At 59.5% G+C, this 18,720-nt stretch overlaps 1 protein-coding gene across 5 annotated transcripts in view; it reads left to right on the top strand.

Annotated features, from left to right (window-relative positions):
* The window catches only part of FOXP4 (forkhead box P4), a 40,832-nt gene extending 29,366 nt beyond the window's left edge, over positions 1–11,466 (top strand). For 3 of the 5 annotated variants that reach the window (XM_050911496.1, XM_050911494.1, XM_050911493.1), the window contains 9 exons: positions 790–877; positions 2,943–3,026; positions 3,574–3,775; positions 3,879–3,955; positions 4,176–4,277; positions 8,609–8,730; positions 8,858–8,924; positions 9,068–9,234; positions 9,462–11,466. In XM_050911496.1, the coding sequence (XP_050767453.1) occupies positions 790–877; positions 2,943–3,026; positions 3,574–3,775; positions 3,879–3,955; positions 4,176–4,277; positions 8,609–8,730; positions 8,858–8,924; positions 9,068–9,234; positions 9,462–9,606 (1,054 nt within the window). In that variant the 3' untranslated portion in view covers positions 9,607–11,466. Of the gene's footprint in view, positions 1–789; positions 878–2,942; positions 3,033–3,573; positions 3,776–3,878; positions 3,956–4,175; positions 4,278–8,608; positions 8,731–8,857; positions 8,925–9,067; positions 9,235–9,461 lie in introns of all 5 variants that reach the window. The other 2 variants (XM_050911497.1, XM_050911495.1) reach the window with 1 other exon arrangement.
* The last annotated feature ends 7,254 nt before the right edge of the window (positions 11,467–18,720 follow it).

Genomic DNA, 18,720 nt, shown 5'->3' with positions numbered 1-18,720 from the left:
AGCATCCCCCCTCTGACCTGTCCCACTCCTCTGGTGAGGACCCCCCCAGCTTTGCACCCACCTCAGCAAGGACATGGCCTGGCCATGCGACATCTTCGGGGCTGGGTGCGTCCCCAGGCTGCCCTCCAGGCGATGACCCCCACAAGGTGATGCCGAGATGTCCCTGGCTCTGCAGCAAGTGGCATCCCTGTCACGGGCTGCTTGCCTCTGCTGGGAGCCCTTCCCTCCCCGAGAAGGAGGGAGGGCGGCGAGGACCAAAGGTCCTCGTGCCTTATAAACATAAAGTGCCTTACAAACATAGGTCATGAAAGTGGTAGGATGAGGAGCACCCTGGAAATGTCACCTTCTGCCTTCGGGGGTTTCCTTAGAGGGTGTAAGTAAACCTCCATAATGCCGCCTTTGTCCTGGAAACCTGCTCCTCAGGTCCTCCTGGGTGCCTCCTGCCAGCAGCCTTCTCAAGGACTTGCCATCAACCAGAGGCTGCTCCTAAACACCGCGGGGCTGCCACGGGCAGGGCTGGTTGTTTACAGCTGCCATCCCGCCCGGGTTCAGGGAGGAGGCACAGCCCAGTTTGCTTGACCACCTTCGTGCTTTGGTTTCCCTTCTGCTCGTCACGCTTTGGGTGGCGGTGCCAGAGCATCCCTGGCACGGGCAGCGCCTCACGAGCGTCCCCAGGCATTGCTGCGGTACAGGCGGTTTGCAGGTCGGGGCTGATCCCAGATGTGGCCCCGGCAGAGGGGCTGCATTTTGGGCACGTCCAAGCATAAAACCCCGTGTTCTCCTCCCCAGACACCTCAATACAGAACATGCACTTGATGACCGAAGCACGGCCCAGTGTCGAGTCCAGATGCAAGTGGTACAGCAGCTGGAAATACAGGTGGGTACCACCCCAGCCTCGAAGGACATGGGTTTAAAAAGCTGTCTCCTTTCCAACTCTGCGTGCCATGTCTTGGCTGCTCTCTGCAGGAGGGGGTTAGCGAGGTCGGGGACCGTAGTGAGATAACCAGCCACCCTGGGGGCTCATTTTAAGCATCCTTCCCAAATAGGAGTACTGGTCCTGGGCCACATCCTGGTGGAGACCAAGACCTGAGGGACCCTCAAGCTGGTTTCCCCTCCAGTACCAGCAGCCCTGCACGATTATGGTGGGGCTGAAGGAATGGACAAGCCATCCCTGCTGCCCAAAGTGTCCCTGTGGGTACAAGGAGATGCCACAGACCTGGAAGGCACATGCTGCCGGGGGGGGTGCATGCCCGCAGGCGGGACATGAGCTGTGCCCCAGCCCTCGTGCCCAGCCATGCCGCCTCAGCGAGAGCCATAGGGCTGCTGGGCTCTTTGGAAATCAGACCACTTATTTTGGTGGCTGAGCGTGGTCTTTGGAGCCCAACTTCAGGGTGCTATTTTTGGAAAGCCAGTTCTTTAAATAGTACCTTTCCCAGCATCTCCGACTCCCCAACGTGTCATGCCTAATTCGGTTAATAGAGAAGGGAGGGAGGGAAAATGGGAGGAAATGGAGGTTTTTCATCTTGGGACTTGAAAGCGGTTGAGGAGGAAAGGAGGACAGGGCAGGGGTCTCTGTCAGAGGGTTGCTCACCGAGACCCCCATGGCATGACGGTGCCTGGGTGTGCCCGGCTGTTCGGCCAGGGGCTGGCAGGAGCTCAGAGCGGTTTGTGCCCATCGCTGTGCGTGGTGGTGGGTATCATCGCAGGGGACGCCCGGGCAGCGGGCTGTGATGTGTGGCAGACTTGGGAACCTCCACCCGGAGTTACAATAACGGGGGCTGTGGGATGGGGGGGACACGCAGCAAAACCTTCCCGGGTGGGGAGGCTGCGAAGCCGCCTGGGCGAAGCCGTGCGATCGCATCCTGCTCCCCAGCCCTCGCTAAAGCGAGAGGTTGAAAGCAATTACTGGGGCTTAAAGAGGGGAGGGAAAGGAAGGGGGGAAAAAAAAAGCTGAAGGGCGAGCAGAAAGCTGCGTGTGCAGAGAGGAGAACCTGCCACCGGAGCTACCAATTATAAAGTTTTCAGCATGGAGCTCCCGCTGTGCCGGTGGAGAGCGTCTGCATCACGAGGGGAGACCTGTCAGCTCTAATGAGCACCACGACAGCGCAAAAGCATCCGAGCTGCTCCAAACTTGCAGCAAACTCTACTCCAGCTCCTGCCTTTAACTCCTTCCTCGCCTGACTCCTGGCTCCGGCGCCTGCCTGGGGAGGGGGCTCGGCTGGCGGGGAGCTGGCAGCGTGCGGGGATATGGCCGAGCGCCGAGCTTGAGGGGTCACAGTGGAAAGGGAAGGTGACGGGAAGAGAGCGGGTGTCAGATCCTATTGCCTCCGCCGGGCTCAAAATCTCTCCTGGTGCCACAGTGAATATTTCACCCTTCTCCGCACTCCGGGGAGTAAACAGGCAGGAGTGCGCAATTAAAGCGATGTTGGGCGTCTGGGTGGATGGATGGACGGACGGAGGGGTGGGTAGATGGACAGGGAGCTGCTGGTGAGCAGGAGGCAGCAGAGGCTGGAGGAGGGCAAAGGGGACTGGGATGGCTGGCACCGGGGCGTGGGGACCAGAGTGCCCAGGAAGGAGACCAAGGGCTGCGGTGGGTGGCTGGGATGGGGCCATGCTGGTGGATGGCAGTCTGAAGGCGTGAGAAATGACTCCATTTCGCCATAGATTGTTCATCTGGCTGCACACGCGGAGCTGGAGCAGCAGCGGCCCCCGTGCCCCCCACGATGGGTGCTGTAGACCCCTGCAGAGCCACGGTCCCGCTGGGGCTCTCAGGAGGGCTCAGCATCAGGCAGAGGGTGGCTCCTGCGGGGACGCTGGAGGATGCTGCCTGCCCAGAGCCAGGGCTGGAGGCTCGGCGGGCAGCTCCTCCAGGCCGTGGGCACCTCCACGGGTGACTGCCGGCACTGCCTGACTGTCTCCCTTCTGCTTCTTGCCTCCTGCAGCTGGCAAAGGAGAGCGAGCGTCTCCAAGCAATGATGGCCCATCTTCACATGAGACCTTCAGAGCCAAAGCCTTTCAGCCAGCCTGTAAGCGTGCGTCCCCCTCCTGCCCTTGTACGTCCCTGCAGCCGCCTCCTCTCCTCCCCTTTCCCCTCGCCGCTGGCTGCCATCCCCTCCCTGCCCTGTGCACAGTCACCGTGGCCCTGTGTGGCCAGGCTGGATGGGCTCCCCAGGATGGGCATGCCCTGACCACGCTCCGGCACACATAGCCTGGTCCCTTGTGCTGGTGCAAGGCATGAGGCAGGAGTGAAACACAGCCTGTGTCAGCGTGTTTTGCTGCTCCACCAGCTCGGACATGTAGTGGATGCATCCCGTCCCGCGATTGCATCCCATTCTGTGGGTGCATCCTCTCCCGCGGTTGTATCCCCATCCTGCGGTTGCATCCTCTCCTGCGGTTGCATCCCATCCCTGCCAAGCCCAGCAAGTCTCCCCCCTGCAAGCCCTTTGCTGCCTGCTTTGCGGCATGAGCCGGCTCAGCCCCACCGAGCTGCCGGTGTGCCGGGGGCTCTCCCAGCCCCTGCCTTCCCCGCGCCGGTGCCCAACTGCCCGCCCTCCCTCCTGCCTGTCCGTGCAGCTGAACCTGGTCTCCAGTGCCACCCTCTCCAAGAGCACTTCCGACACGTTCCCCGACGGCTTACCTCATCCCCCCACCTCCGCCACGGCGCCCATCACCCCCCTGCGGCAAGGCCCCTCCGTCATCAGCTCTTCCACTTTACACAACGTGGGGCCCATCCGCAGGAGAAACTCGGAGAAGTTCTGCACCCCAATATCTTCAGGTGAGCTCCGGGATGGGGCTCAGCACCCTCCATCGCGCAGTCCCCGGGTCCCAAAGTGGGTCCCTTCATCCCCCACCCCCCCCATTTCTTGTCCTCCCTCCAGAACTTGCACAGAATCACGAGTTTTACAAAAACGCGGACGTCCGGCCGCCCTTCACGTACGCCTCGCTCATCCGGCAGGTGAGTGGCTCCCCGCGCCGCGGGGTTCAGCTCTGCACCCCGAGACCTGCCCGCGAGACACCTCCGGCAAAGCCACGCTCTCCCCCACTTTCTCAGTCCTGGGGGAACGCCCGTGCCCGCTGAACCCCCATTCCTGCCCCTTATGCCTTGCCACGGGACGGGCGTCGAACCCCGCCAGGGTATCGTGAGTGATACTCTTGTCCCCTCTCTGGTTTCCCAGGCCATCCTGGAGACCCCCGACAGGCAGCTAACGTTGAACGAAATCTATAACTGGTTCACGCGGATGTTTGCCTACTTCCGGAGGAACACGGCCACCTGGAAGGTGAGAGCAGCCCTGCTCAGCGCCGTGGGGCTCACCCCATCCCGCCCGGGGCTGCCTGCTGCGGGAGATGCTCCAGCTTATATGGGCACCTGTGGTAAAGGACCAGTTCGTTGTACAGCTCTGAGATGGTGCAGGAAATGATTTTGTGGATAAATCCCACATTTTTCCCCCCCAAAATGCATCCCGGGTCTGTGGGGACACATCGTCCGTGCAGTAGGGTACGGCAAAGGGCTACGCTGTAGAAAGCCAGGGCTTTGTGTAGAAACCAAGAGCTTTCTGTGGAGCTGGGGCCGGAGCGAAGCTGCCCGCTGGGAGAAGGGCAGAGAAAAGAGCAGGACACTCAAAGGAGCAGATAAGGTTAATGATAACCCGGGGGTCGGTGGCACGCTGCGAGCGGGAGGTGCCGCAGCCAGACTGCAATACGCAGCGGGGGCCAGGGGTGCGGGTGCTGGTCCATGGGGATGGAGGGAGAGCGGTGGTGGCTGGGGGGGACCATCGGCAAGCGGGAGCACCCATGGCTCCGCTGCGAGACCCCGAGCGGGTGCCTGTGCCTGTCGGCTCCCCTGACCCGGTGCATGGTGCTGTATGGGTGGGTATTGAAAGTTTTTGGCACCGAGGAGCCGTTTGTCACTGGCCTGGGCTGACGAGTGTGAGTTTTGGGGCAGTGCACGGGTGCCGGGGCTGCTCCCCCCTTGGTTATTTAGAAATCGAGAACTGAGAAAACTCATGTCAGAGGAACAGGGTGGTTGTGAGAAGGAGCAGTTACTGCCCTGATCAGGGAAGATTTATTTATTGTTTCCTGCTGCATGTATTTACTGAGACACAGCTTCCTCTGCTCAGGGCAGCAAGAAGTAAAGTGGCAGAGGGAAACTAACACTTAAAAAAAAAAAATAATTAGAATAAGCGAAGTTCAGGCGAGATGGTGCATTTTGAAAGGATGAAGGAGGAATCGGTTATTCTGGAGCCCAGGGCCCCCGTGTGTTGCTGCTGCAGATCAGAGCTGACCGCAGCAGGGATTTGCTTCTCCACAGCAAACTCTGGGTGAATAACGGGCGTTTTGGCTCCAAAGCGCTATGGGTGGCCCCTGGCTTCGGCATGGCCCATCCCGACCATCCCTGCACGCCGAGCGGGAGGATGGCCAGTGGGAAGGAGTAGGGCAGGAGCGGTCAGGGGTGCCTGGGCCATTTTTGGTGCTGGCCGTGGCCCTGCGTCAGTCTGGAGTCCCCCTCACGGCATGCGTGCAGCACTGCAAGCCGGTGCCGCGCGGCACGGGGAGCACCGCTGGCTGCGTCGCTGGCCGCCACCGCTGCCCCGGCCAGGCCCGTGGGGACACCCCCGGGTTTGGGGGGGGAGAGGGTGGGAAGTGATGGGGAGCGTTGGGGCAGAGAGCCCGGTGTGGCCATCGCTGCTCCCAGAACAGTGTCTCGCCATGGGGCAGAGCAGGGGCTGGCCGGGGCAGGCCTTTACCTGCTCTGTGCCTCAGTTTCCCCGTCTGTGGAATGAGATAATGGCAGGTGAAAATGCCTTTTTCCTGCCCTTTTACTAGCTGAAAGGAATAAATGTTTTGGGGTTTTTTCTTTGCAACTCCCCCACACCCCATGTTACCCAAGGGCAGAGTTGATGTCTCAGAGGGGCATCCCCCAGCCCTTCTGGTTCCTTTTTTGCTGCTCTTTATTTTTTCCTTTTCCACCACCAAAAGGGATGGCAGGGGATTAAAAAGAGCTGGGGGGGATGATTCCCTTCACAACTTTCAGCGCCCAAGGCCAGGCTTCTTTTGAAGGAGGGGGATACGCAGGAAGAAATAATGTATTTCCCCTCTTCGGAAAACCACCGTTTCTGCTGCGGCTTCTCCCTTGTCTCCTGCTGTAGCTTCGCCCCGGGATGGGACAGGGTTGCCCAGGGCCAAGGTGGGTACCCCAGCCCCACGGCAGGGCAGAGCCACGGTGCAGCGTGGGGGCCCATGGGGAGACCCCCGGCACGGCATGGGGAGCGGGGCTGTGGGCGTAAAGCAAACATCATTAGAAAAGACAAAGATGAGAAGCAAACAGAGCAGCCAAGTCTGGCACTGAACAAATACTCTGTCGAAATACAAAAGCCGCGTTAGGATGAGGCAGGGGACCCACCCCTGACACCAGGTGGGAGGATTCCACGTCGGGGGTCTCGCCTGGCACCTCCTCCATGTTCTGGGGCCAGCACCCTGCCTGACACCCAGCACCGGGGACGGGGCATCCCAGGCTCCGGTGATGCTGAATTGCATCCTGCCCGGTGCCAGGAATTATTTTATCTCCACTTTTGCCTTTGCAAACACATACCCGCCGGTGCCTCGAAGGAGGGGGGTGTCATGAAGGGGAGAGGGGGGACGTGGGCACTGCTGGACCGGGGCTGCGTCTCCGCGTGCAGGAAAGGTTTTGGCTTTGCCATGCTTCTTGCTTTTAATCAGGGCTTTGTTTGGACGAGGAGTCCCCTGCGCGCACAGGAAGGAGGAAGGGGAGCGCGGGGCAGGATCCGGCCCCGGCAAGGGGAGGAAGTCCTGTGTTTGCTCGCCAGGGGACAGGGGTTCAAGGGCAGCGGCAGGACCCAGCCCTGGCTGGCCTTCAGAGCCCCGGGCGCAGGCAGGGAGCCGGGTATTTGCAGAGACGGTGCAAGGACAGAGCAGGGGCCGGGGGCTCATCCTGCTCCCTTGCTGGGCCAGGGGCACAGCGGTGTCTGGGATTCCCCTTGGATTTCCAGCTCCCTGGGGCATCTGTCTGCGCGGTGCTGAGTGCAGCCGGACCCTCCTCTCTGGGTGATGCCAGCACGGAGCGTATCCCTTTGGGTGAGAGCGGCAATGGCACCAGGCTGGGACCCGGGGACCTGGCTCTACACCGCACTGAGCATCGCCCGAGGAGCCGGGCCGGCTGCCGAGCAGCAGGTTCCTGGTGCGACCAGGGAGTTCCCGGTTCCCCCCCAAAAATCACATCAAACAGCACTGACTGTGCCCGAATCTCCTTCCCCAGGAACCGGCTCCTTGGAGCCAGGGAGCCGCTTGCAAAGTTTCCCTTTCGGGCTGGCTCTGCCAAACAGCGAGAGGAGCAGGAGCCTGCCCGTCCCCGCTGCCTGCCACCGCGCGACCCGGCTCTCGCCGGGGCCATTGTGGCAGCGCCGGGCATGATGGCACGGCCGGGGACGCCGGGGTGGCTGGCAGGCAGCGGGTGCAGGGCAGCGGGTGCAGGGCGGATGGATGGATGGATGGATGGAGGACAAGGGAAGGAGCTTTGTTTGGTTTTGTCCTTAAATTAAAAAGAAAAAGGGGCGATCGTGCAATTTGATGAGTTTCTGGGAACTCTAACACTTTCCAGCGCGGGGGGGTTCAGTCCTTGTGTCTCCTTTTGCCTTGTTGTGTTGGCCGGTTCCTTTGTTTATACAGCCCCCGTTCGACCTTTTAAATTGCTGTTAATGTTTTAGCGTAACGAATTAGTCTCTCATCACGAATCAGGACTCGAAATAAAAAAAAAAATATATAAAAAAAAACCCCTCCGAGGCCAACTTCCTGAAATTGGGGTCATTCTCATTTGCAAGGCAGAGAATCTGAGAACCTTAATGCAAGGAAATTTATTCAAAGGCAGAGCCCCGGCGTGATTAGGCCCTTTGTAATTATAGCTCGGAGAGATTCCACTCCAGCCTCCTGCCTCCCTCATGGATTAGCAAGTGAGTCGGAAAAATACACAGGATTTAATTAGAGGCAAATTAAAATTGGTAATGAAATAGGGGCAGTAGCAAATGGCAGGGAGTTGGAAGGGGAAAAGGGAGCTGGTATCTCTCGGGGCTGCGCTGTCTGCCTACGTGTGTGTCTCTTTATTTTACATTTAGAAATGTAAAGATGGTCGATGTAAGGAAGAAAGGGAGGGAAAGGACCAAAAAGGGAGGGTGGGGGGAAAGAAAAAGAAAGGAAAAGATTAGCCGGCTTTGCCAAGCATCGCCGAGTGAGCTGCAGCGGAGAGGATGGCTCTGCTCCTGGGTCCTTGCTGGTGTGACTTGTCCCTTGTCCTACGCTGTCCCCATCTTCCTCGGCATCTGGCCAAGGTCCACGAAACGGGGTTGTGTCCCACGTGCAGCTTGGGAGCTCAGCTCCTAAACTGTCTCGGTGCTGATGGAGCAAGCGAGCATTTGCAGCATCCCCGGGTGGCTTTGCAGAGCATTTGGCTGTAGACAAGCCGAGCATGGCCGGGACAGCCTGGAGCCACGGGGACCCACAGGGGCTGGGCGAGGAGGAGGATGGGGAGGAAGAGGAGGGGTCCGGGCAGCGGGGTAAGGGCTGTGCCACTGAGCTCTCCTGCCCACTCTGCCCGCAGAACGCCGTCCGCCACAACCTGAGCCTGCACAAGTGCTTCGTGCGTGTGGAGAACGTCAAGGGAGCCGTCTGGACTGTCGACGAGCACGAGTACCAAAAGCGAAGGCCACCAAAGATGACAGGGTGGGTCCTCCTTTCCCACGGGATGCAGCCTGGGAGCAGCTCTCATGCCCATCTCTGCTCCCAGACCCCCCATCCCCGGGCCGGGAGTGCTCAGCCATGCATCGTTCTGCTTTCTCTCTTTCTGCAGGAGTCCGACTTTAGTCAAAAACATGATTTCAGGACTCGGTTACGGAGCACTTAATGCAAGTTACCAGGTAAGGACCCAGTCCCGTCCCCGGCAGGGATGCAGGGGCACTAAACCTTTGCCGCTTTGCAGTCCTGTTTTCCCTCATGGCCACGTTTCCCAGCTCGCGTAGCTCCCGGTCTTGCATCCTCCCACCATCGCTTTCTGTTGCAGGCTGCGCTGGCAGAAAGCAGTTTCCCACTGCTGAACAGCCCCACCATGATCAACACCAGCTCCGCCAGCGGCATGCTGCACGTGGGCCACGACGACGTGAGCAGCACCGTGGAGCAGGTCAACAGCAACGGCAGCAACAGCCCACGCCTGTCCCCGCAGCAGTACAGGTCAGCCTGGCCGGGGGCGAGGGGCTGAGGGACGGTGCTGGTGGGTGTTACTGGGCTGCTGGAGGGTTTGGAGCTGAGGGACGGTGGCACATTGGGCACTGGGAGCTGCTTGTTGCCTCCCATGGCTCCCGTCCCCCGGGGGGGGAGAAGGGGGTTGGACTGAGAGCTTTGTGGGGTTGCGGCCAGTGGGACCAGCTCCCCAAGGCTGAAGGCTTCCCTCCCCGCAGCCATCCAGTGCACGTGAAGGAGGAACCAGCCGAGGCGGAGGACGACAGCAGACCTGTCTCGCTGATGGCCTCCACCAACCAGAATGTGACGATTCCCGACGACAGGGACCTGGAGGAGGAGCTGCCGGTGGAAGACTTGTCCTAAGGACCCCTTCCTCCTCCCCACCGAGGGGCAAACCCTTCCCACCCTCCCGGCTGGAGACCAAGCGACGGCTCCCACCTCCCCAAGGTGACCTTTGGCGTTAACCTGTTTTTTAAAGGCACTTCCACAAAGCAAAAGGGTTTCCTTGGTGCAACAACCTGTTGCTGACGGCGCGTCCCTCACGCTCCCCACTGCCCTGCGCTGCAGCCCCGGTGACTGACCGACCCCTGCCACGGGGGACATCCCACGACACGAGAAGCAAAAACCCAAGAGCTGGACTTTTTCTCCCCTCCTCCCTTGGTTAGTGACTGGTGAACGAGGATGGTAGGTTGTTTCTGTCCGAAATGGTCCCTCCTTCCTTCGCCGTGCACGGTGGGCACAGGGAAGGCACCTCCGTCCCCTCTTCCCCTGTGGTGCTCTGCCGTCCGGCGATGCTTGAGCCTCCGCCAGCGACCGCCCCGGGGAGGGAAGGTGATGGCAGGAACCCGCTGTCATCTCTCCGTCCCCCAGTGGGTTTTGCACTAGGAGGGACCGTGGACCCTGCCCACGTGCTGCCTCCACCCAGCTTTGGGGGAAGAAACAGCAGAAACAGGGGCGAGTCCTCTGCCATGTCTAGATGTCGGGCTTGCACCGTTATCTTGCGGCTGGGGAAGGATGAGGACTGGCGCGTCGGTGGGACTGTGTCCCCTTTGCCTTGTCACCTCCGGCAGGTTGCTAAACTGCCCGGCGAGCAGAGCAGCCACCCGGGGTTGGCCACCCTCCCCAAGCCCCCCGGTCCCTGCTGGTGGAGGGGCTGGTGGCAGCCGGCAGCGATGACCGTCCCCAGCCGACCACCAGCACCGGGCAGCGAGGACACGGCTCCCCGCTTCCTTCTCAACGTCGGCTGCAGCGGGTGACACCTCTCCCAGCCCATGCGGGGATGGCCAGTGGCCTGACTTCGACTTCAGGGAAAGGCTCCCGGCCCCCTGCGTGCCCGGTTCCTCCTCTGAAGCCAGGGCAGGGTCTCCAAGGACGGGCAATGGCACGGGGAGGAAACATCCACCGCCGCCGAAACTCCTCCTGGGGGGCACCCGCAGAGGAGCTGGCGTGGGCAGAGCCCGGCGGTGAGCCGCTGCTCGGCCATCCTGCTGGTAGCAAAGCTGACCCCAGTGAAACCCCGTGGTGGCTGAACCTGGCCGTGGCCGGCAAGCCGAGCCTGCTGCCGCCGGGGCTGCCGCTTTCATCTTTTCTTTTCGTTATCCTTTTGTGTGCTTGTGCGTCCAGATGGGAAGATACCAAAAGATTTCTAGAGACAGAAGGTCCGTAGTTCAGGTGAACAGATGGTATTAATGCCAAAAAAAAAAAAAGAAATATTAATAATAATGAGAACAACACAACCAAACACCCCTCTTCTCCCTGCTCTTTCTTTCTGTGGTGGTGATGTTGGGTACCCAGCACCGGGCTCCTCCCGGCAGGCAGCCGCAGCCTCCCTGGTGCCCCGTGCTGGCCTCGGGGAGCAGCACCTTCCTTGGGGACCAGCACTTTCCCTGGCACGGCTGGGCTGGCACTGGCTGTCCTGGCATGCAGCGGGGTCTTGGGGGACTTGTTGTGATGGATGTGGAGCTGCTCTCGTTTTTGAGCTGAGCTCTGGGCTCTCCCGAAGCAACGCTGAGTGCTGCTCCGTCCCTCCCTGTCCCTGGTACCTGGGGTTGAGACACTGGTGGTGGGGGCTGCATCACTGCCCCAGCACGTGGCCCCCAGCCCCGTGCCGGGGTCCTGGCGCCGGCACCCAGCGAGCTGCGTTTTGGGTTGAAAATGCAACACATAGCTGTGGGTCGTGGGGGGGTGTGCTTGTTTGTCCCCGTGCATCACCTCTGTGACATCCCCGAGGGGCTCTTGGCCCTGTGATGTGTTCCTGGGGCGTACCTCGGATCATCCTTTTTGCTGCCTGTTGCATCCTCAGTACCCAGGTGGCTGCAGAGATGGGGGGGTGGTCCCTGGCTCCCCCCTGCAGCCATCGGTGAGGCTGAGCAAAACCCCCCTGGTCTTGTTGCCCTGTGCCACCCTGGCACCGTCCAGAGGATGCCGAGACCCTCGGAGAGCAGCAGCCGCCCGGGGGGAGGCACAGCCCGGTGGGGCTATTAACGGGGGTCACCAGCATCCCCCCTGGCTGGTGTTGCAGAGGGGCCCTTTCCCCTCCCTAAAAGCCCAGAAAATCCTGCAAAACCTGCCCTCCCCAGCCCCACGCGTGGGCAGCCACCGCGGTGCGTGGGTGCTCGCTGCGCGGTGCTGTGCCGTGCCGTGCCGTGCCGGCCTTCGCTAGGTGTCTCCACTCGACCCGTGTTTCTCCCTGCGCCGCAGCTTCGCTCGCTCCCTCGCTGCTGCTGAAATACCAGGGCGAGGAGGTTTGCCATGCCGCCCGCTTCCCCTCGCCCTCCGGCCTCTCCCGGCTGGTCCCTGCCGCCACCGGCTCCCACCGGGCTCTGCCGGACACCAAAGACCCTGCCCGGGCTGGGGGGCATGAACCGAACCCCATCTCTTGCAGAGTGGGTGCAGCCCCGTCCCCCCCGTACCTCCAAAGGAGCTGCGAGGCCGGAGGCACCGTGTATTTTCCCCACCTGCTTTCTTTTCTTTTTTTCTTTTCTTTTTTTTTTTCCAGCCTTTTGATTTTAAGTTATTGTTTTAAACAAGTTTACAGCTGCCACGGGCGGGTGTTGCTGGAGGGAGGCCAGCGTCGCGCATTGCTGCTTTACTTGTACGAAGGAGTGGGGAGGGATGGATGGGGTGGATGTTGGGGTGCAGCCCCTGGCCCCCCTCCGCTGCTGCTCGGCCGCTGTTCACCCTCGGCAGGGGATTGCCTGCCTCCATCCAGGCTTTTGGGTTTTTGGTTCACACCTCCCTGGCGGGGAGCAATTGTGCCTCTTTATGGCAGCGCCAGCACCCGGTGTCACCCCTCGTGCTGCTCCAGCGTGTCTGGGACACCCCAGTGTCCCTGGGGAGGAAGCAACCTGGCCTTGTACTGGGAACGACCTGGCCTTGTACTGGTGTAGTTTGTCCTTTCCGTGGAGGGGGAGGTTTTGCAGCCTGATGCATGCAGGCACGGCTGGTGCTGCAGACGCTCGGGAGCTTGCACGTGCGTGGGGAGGGCTGCCAGCCGTTGCACCGGTGGGCGGTGGGTGCTGCCGGCCCCGGCTCCCACCCGGTGCTGGGGGTGTTCTGCTGGTGGGTCCTTCCCTGCATCCACGGGGCTGTGAGCTCTGCGTGGGTTCAGACCCCCTCGCTGTTTCAGGAGGGTGTTTCAGTAGCTGCTCCCCTTCGTTTGCTCTTCCTGGGGCTTTTCCCCTCGCCTTCCTCGTGCTCTTCAAATTTAATTTTTTAGCAGCTCTGCAACCCTCTGGTTTCTGCATATGGTTCAGCAAAATCCAAGGCGGTCCAGGCACGAAGCACGCCCGGCATTGGCGAGCCCTCCAGTGCCCGCTGCGGTTCCTGCTCGGGGTGTGATTTATATATTTTTTTTTTTTTTTTAAGCTTTTCCAGAGGTACAGACATCCCCGAAATGCCTCCCAGGGCCAGGGTGAGCTGCGTGCCTCCAGATCCCCACGGGTCCAGCCAAAATCCCCGTACGCCATCCCACCATCCCCCCCAGACCCCACGAGGACAACCTGGCGCCTTCCCCTCCACGCCATATATTCCTATAGGTCTTTAGCCGCCATCCTGGCTCCGAAGAGCAGTATATATATATATATTATATATATAAAAATAAATATATAAATATAAAGGAGTTCTTTTCTTTAAACACGTGCACAGGTTTGGAAAGTCCTGTGGCTCCAGGTGATGCCTCTTCCCCGGCCGTTGCTGAAACGGGAATCACGGTGGGTGATTTCACGGGAAACGTGACCGGTTTGATACTCAGGGGTAAATTTAATTCATTCTCTTACCCCCCGCCCAGCCCGGCCACCTCTGCAGGGTCCCATCCGAACCCAGGTACCGCGTCCCCTCCCAGCCTCGTCTGCACCCACCCCTCTCACCCCTCTGGTTTATTTTTTGCTGGTTTGAATTCTACAAAATTCTGCGTGTCTTACCTCAAACACACGCCGGAGGCGGGGAGCGGGGAGAAGGAAGGATAAAGGACCAAACGCAATGTGTGGCAGAATTGTATGTCTGTATATATTGAGATATATATATACTGGGTTTCAACCTACCAACAATGGTTCTTTTTGGTTTTTTCTGGATTTTTTTTGTTTTGTTTTGTTTCCTGTTTCTTTCCCCCCTGGGGCAGTTCTGCGAGGGGAAGGTGTGGGCACCTCTCTGTGAGTAAAGATGTTTTCCTGGTATCTCTCACTGAAGGAATTACTCAGTTTTCCATGTTTTCCTTTTTTTTTTCCCCCAATGATTTCCCCCCCCCCCCGAATAGCTAGCATGGGTAGACCTGGCGGGGTCGGAAACCGGTGCTCGAAGGGAAGGGGTGCTGGTAGCACTGGGGAGCTGCTGGGGAGGCCAGTGGAGGCGAAGGGAAAGCAGCAGCTGAACCTGCGTTAAACCAAAGGGTTTCTTTGCTTTGTTTACACGCCTGGCCAGCCTCACTGCCCAAGAGGATCTCCCTGGATCTAGGTTTTTGTCCTGGAAGCGTTGGGGAAGGTAGGGACAGGCCAGAGCCCTGGGGCTCGGGGACCCTCCGCTCCCCGGAGGTGCCCGCGATGGCCCTGGGGGAGCCCAGGTGGGTTCCCCGGGCTGGAGGCATCCCTGTCCCCTGGCTGCTCCGGGGAAGTGCCAGCCCTGCCACAACCTTTTCCTTTTTTCCCCTTTATTTTTTTCCATCCTCTTTGGCGCTGGGTGGGAAGGTGATGCTGGGGAGGTGGGATGAGGTCTGAGGGGGCCGGAGGGCGGAGGGGAGGGAGGATGTGTATAAAGTGACCCTTTCTCTCCCGCCGCCGCCTTCGCTGCCGCATCCCTCGTGCTGTATAAAGGAAATAGCATTGCTGTGTATTTGTACTCTGAACTTCCGTGTGTCTGCTTTGGCAGACGGTAAACCCTTGTACAGTAGATCTAGCTGCATGTAATCTGTATGGACAATGGCATTATAAAATGCAATAAAATAAATTACCTATCATGCTGCTGTGCTGGCTGCTTTGTTATGATTCTTGATTAAAAAAAAAAAAAATCTGCATTTTTAATCCTTGTAGGCTCTTCAGCAGCGAGGGAGCGATGGTCAGCCTAGGCATCAGAGGGGAGAGAAGTGACTTGCTCTGCTCTGTTGGTGTTGGGGTAGCTGGGGGGCTACAGCAGCCGTGGTAATTTAGGTCCTTATTTCTACACCTCACCAGCTCGCTCCTTCCAGCACCACCAACTGAACCCAGGGGACTGGCTGAAATACCTGTCGCGGGTGGGTTTGCTGAGCTGGCCAGCCTTGGGGTCGCATCCTGCCCACGGGACGTTTGCTGATGCTGCTGGTGGCATCGCAGCAGCGGAGCCCCACGTCTGCGGGTGCTGGGAGCTGTACGGTCACGGTGCTGGGAGCCGTACGGTTGTCATAAGCTGCCAAACCCAGGGGTTTTGGTTGCCAGCACCAGCCGGTGTTGTAGAGCTGCATTGGCTGATGGGGAGCTGGGAGATGCTCGGGTTTTTCGGCAAGTTCCATCCCCTCCAAGCCCTGGGGGGCAGAGGCACAGACAGGGGACCCGGCAGCACCCACCCAGTGCCCACAACCTCCCCGGGTGCTGACACACTGCTCCCTGCATCCCAGAAACCTGGGAAGTGCCTGAATTTCCCTGGATGTGCTGATTGCAGGACAGCCCTGCCAGCCCTCCGCAGTACCCAGCTCATGCTGGTGGACTCCTGCAGGTGGGATGGGATGGGATGGGATGGGATGGGATGGGATGGGATGGGATGGGATGGGATGGGATGAAGCAGCAGTGGCCCCTGGAAAAGTGCAACGGCAGCTCAGACAGGAGTGTCCCTCCTCTTCCTCACCAAACAGCCCCTGCTCCACCCTGCTGAGATGGGGAGGGTTTTCCTAAAGGCTGGGGCGAAGGTGAGTTGCTGGATGTTCGCTGGAGTTACCACAGTAAGAGATCTGCCTGTACAAATGAAAAATAACAATTATTAAGAAGTTAATACTTAGTAGGTAAGAGAGATTTTGCGACTGCTCTTAGGGAACTTTTTTCCTCTCTCTTTTCTTTATTTTTTAAGACCAGTTCTGCAGCGAAGCCCCTCCACCGCATGTTTAACACATCCATATCCATGTTCTTCAGAGGCCTCTTAATCCAGCAGCAACAGCGGCACCCACCAGCCGCCCGCGCTCCCTCGCACCGCAGAGCCCCCGGGCAGCCGGACACACGGCACCCGGCACCATCGAGCCCGCGGCTCGGCCCCGGTGGCAGCCCGGTTCTCCCCGGGATGACGGTGAGTGAGGAGGCAGCTTCTCGGCGGCTCAGCACCTGCAGCCGGAGGACTGGAGGTTTATTCAGAAGCGCTTGGTGCTCATCGAGGCTCCGAAAGCAGGGCCAGGTTTGCAGCCTCAATATCTGCCCTTTAAAAACAAAAAAGCAAGGTTTTGGCGCTCCTCTCAGGGAATCGACTTCCCGGGCCATCGGGGCTTCACCATCAGGAACTTTTGGCCATGGCATTATTTTTTTTCCTGAATACCCTCGCTCTGAGTCCCAGCCAGAGCTGCAGCAGCAAAGGGGACAGGAATGAGGATGGGACAGGGCAGAGAGCAGATTTCGGCCGCCACCGCGGCCCCCAGCCGCCTCGCAGCCCCACGGTTCGCAGCCCAGAGAAATGGCTGGCTCCCATCTGTGTCTAGACTCTGCCAATATTAATAGACTGTTATATCCCCCTTCCCTCCGCTGCTCCGTCTCAGCCAAACTTGCTTAATCTTTTTTCCAGTGGCCCTTTTCCAGGGCTCTTTGAACCGCGGCCAGCTCGCCGGTGGCTTCCTGGGGCGCGCTGAACGTGCCTCCGCCAGCCCTTCGCCACCCACCCGGGGGGGGGCTTGAGCCAGCACCCATGGGTGCACGAGCCGTGCAGAGAGGCTGATGTCCCTGTCCTCCGCTGGCTCCCCAGCTCCCACGGGGAGGGCGTGGGGGCTCGCGGCTGGGCGCAGGCTGTCGATCACTTGGGGGAGCACGTGGCTTTGATTGATTTAACACTTGGAGAAAGAGCTTTTAACTTTTAAACTACAAACTTTTTTCCTTTCTTTTTTTTTTTTTTTTTTTTTTGGTTGCTATGGACATGAAAGCTTTCTTGGTTTGATTGCTAAACCAGTATGTGGATGGGGGAAGAGACTGGGACCAGCCACCCCCTCCCCTCAGCTCCTGGGTGCAGAGCAACTCCATGCACCCAGAAAATGGTGGCAGGAGGCACCCACACCTCTTCTCCTCTTCCCTCCTGGGTGCTCTGGAGCCCACATCCATGAGGATACCATCCCTCGTCTCCGGCTAGCTTGATGTTTTGCCCCAAATCGGTGGGAGTTTCACACATCTCTGAAGCACGACGTGGGGTTTGCTGCTGGGAGTGGAGCCCCCAGCCAGGGGCGAGTCGCTGCCTCGGATGCACACAGCCGGCACGGCTTCCAAATAGTTAAAAAGAACAAACAAAAGGAGGGAGTGCTTTTGGTTGTTTTAGGTTTTTTTAAAATGAGCATTAAGGAATTGCAACAACTGGGGCCAGGAAGGGATGTGGCCAAAGCGTTCTTGCTCCAAGATCTGTTCCCCTCCCTGAGCCGCTGATGTCTCGGGAGGTCTCTGCTCCATGTGGCTGTATCCCCCCCGCCCAGGACCAGGGCTGAGAAGGGGTCCTGAAACAGCACGTGTGGGCAGAGGGCACACGCAGAGCCCTCAGCTCTGCAATGGCCACCCACCCATGGGCCACGAGCGGGTTTACTCCCTGCTTTAGTCTCCCTTCTGCTCCCATTTTGCTTCTCCAGTTTGTTTGTTGGGCTGGAGGCTGCTGCAGGAGGGGCAGCGCCTGGGGGTCCCGGCCCACCCTCTGCCCAGGGGCTGCTGGACGGGTATAGACGAGTTCCTGTAAGAATAGCCCTTGAATATACTTTGTGTGCAGCTGATTTATTGTTCTCTTGCCACTCAGACAGCGATGTATTCCCTGCAGAGAGACCGTGGCCAATTTAATACCAGCGTCGCATCGTGTCCGGAGCAAGGCACAAGCTGTGATGTGCTGCGGCCCCGGGGCTGTGAGCCCTCTGCACCGGGGGCCTCAAAAAGTGGTGGGAAGAATAACTGTGGCTTTAGTAGCCAGGAAGGAAAAGACCAGGAATGGGGGGAGTGGGTGCTGGCTGGGTGTAAGCACCCACTTTTGCCACTCCAGCCTCTCTGAAAGCCTTGGTTCGTACCCATCCGTGCAGAAATCTGGAACATCAACCCCAGGCCTGCAGGTCCCCCGGGCGCAGGATGGGGAGGGAGGACAAAGGGGACCTTGTTGGTGAGCATGAGCGCACCGCATTGCTGCCCACGGCAGGATCTGGCCGCCTGCGGTGCCCCGGGGTGGCAGGGAGCCCCGGAGCGGCTCCAGCCAGGGCAGCTGAAGCAGGCGGTCGTCCCTACCCCAAAGCCAAATCTGCTTTGCTGACCCTGCCCAGAAACGTGCTCAGCACGGGCCCCAGCGCAGCAGCGGAGAGAAATGCTGTCCCCAGCCCCGTGCAGGGCTGGTGCTGCTGAGCATCACCATCCCCGGGTGCACCCCTATCTTCCTCAGCAATGCACTTCTTTGTGCCTCAGTTTCCTTCCTTGCAAAAGGCCGCGGTGATGCTCAGTCCCCTGCCCGGCTGGGACGTGGCCCACTCACCCCCCAGCACCAGGGGGCCAGCGAGCCCCCCAAGCCGTGGTCCGCAGCGGTCCCCCTGAGAGCGGCCGTGGCGGGTGGCAGCGGGGGGGCTTCTCCGACGTGCACGGCACGCTGCTCCCGCGGCTGCTCATGTGTCTCTGCCTTCCCCCCCGATAACAGCGCTTGGACACAACCCCCCCAGGGACGGAGCGTGGCGCGGAGGGGAGGGGGGAAGTCTTTAATTTTTCCATCTTCAAAAGATGAATGTTCATGGGGCCCCTCTTTTTTTTTTTTTTTTTAAATGTCCATTTCCTTCTTTTTTTTTTTTATTATTTACAGAAATAGCTCGTGACTCAT

Source organism: Gymnogyps californianus, chromosome 27 (genome assembly GCF_018139145.2).
Source record: "Gymnogyps californianus isolate 813 chromosome 27, ASM1813914v2, whole genome shotgun sequence".
Classification (NCBI taxonomy): Eukaryota; Metazoa; Chordata; class Aves; order Accipitriformes; family Cathartidae; genus Gymnogyps; species Gymnogyps californianus.
Note: the sequence above shows the minus strand (reverse complement) of the source record. Positions and strands in the feature narration are given on the sequence as shown.